General features: G+C 50.6%; 1 protein-coding gene across 1 annotated transcript; it reads left to right on the top strand.

The window, feature by feature from the left end:
• Nucleotides 1-39: 39 nt before the first annotated feature.
• On the top strand, nt 40-411 carry TM35_000012350 (uncharacterized protein; the record flags this gene model as incomplete). The annotated part of the gene is made up of 1 exon (XM_029020916.1): nt 40-411. One exon carries the CDS (start codon nt 40-42, stop codon nt 409-411), a length of 372 nt encoding a protein of 123 aa, XP_028887424.1.
• Between the last annotated feature and the right edge of the window lie 462 nt (nt 412-873).

Here is an 873-nt window from a genome sequence, read left to right as displayed (position 1 = left end):
GGTACATTGGCTGAAAAGAATGTAAAAAAATAAGTGGACATGGCAAACAGCACCACACAGAACACCACCATAGCAAACACACATAAAGACCTGACAGGGATTCCACGCGTTGTGGGGGGATTTGGTGTTTCCAGACGACACTCATACAAACAACAACACAACAATGACCCATGTGCCCACTGCTGCAAAAGGTGCACGCAGACACATACCTCTCTCATAACCGTGAAGCGGCACCCACAACAGCGACTCCACATCCCAGACTCCCACTCAGCCTGCATAAGTGTACGCGTGGAAGGCCCTAACGACCACTCCCCGCAGCAAAGCAGCAACGCATGCCCCCATACACCTGGGCAACCGCAGGTGCACAGAAGAGTAATAGAAGGCGTAGAAAAGCAACAAAGAGACAAATAAAATGACGCAGCCACGGATGCAGTGCAAAGGGCTGCGTCACCAGCACAGGGTCAAGGGGAAACACACCCAACCACCACACACAGAGGCCAAGAGCAAATGAAGAAAATGCAAAAATGCACAGCTGAGAGAAATAACGCACAAAAAAGCAAGAAAAAACGTGCAAAGCCAGCAGCCAACATCACGAGAAACACACCACGTTGAGCAGGATGATGAAGAGCATAAAAGAGACACCACCATTAAACTCCTGAACGGCAGCACGTGGATTGCGACGAGGAGACATTTCTGTGTGAGCACCTTGAAGGTAATGCAGCCCATCCCATGTTCCCTCTTGCCGCGAGTGTGTGGGTGTCAGTGTATCCAGGCGAATAAAACCAATCTTCTGCAGACGCTCATACGCCAGACGATCCCACTCAACCTCCCTCTGGTGGGTCATGCCAGAATGCGCATATTGCACTGTGGATG

Source organism: Trypanosoma theileri (genome assembly GCF_002087225.1).
Source record: "Trypanosoma theileri isolate Edinburgh chromosome Unknown TM35_Tth_1_V1, whole genome shotgun sequence".
NCBI lineage: Eukaryota > Euglenozoa > Kinetoplastea > Trypanosomatida > Trypanosomatidae > Trypanosoma > Trypanosoma theileri.
This window is presented reverse-complemented; position numbering and strand designations above follow the sequence as displayed.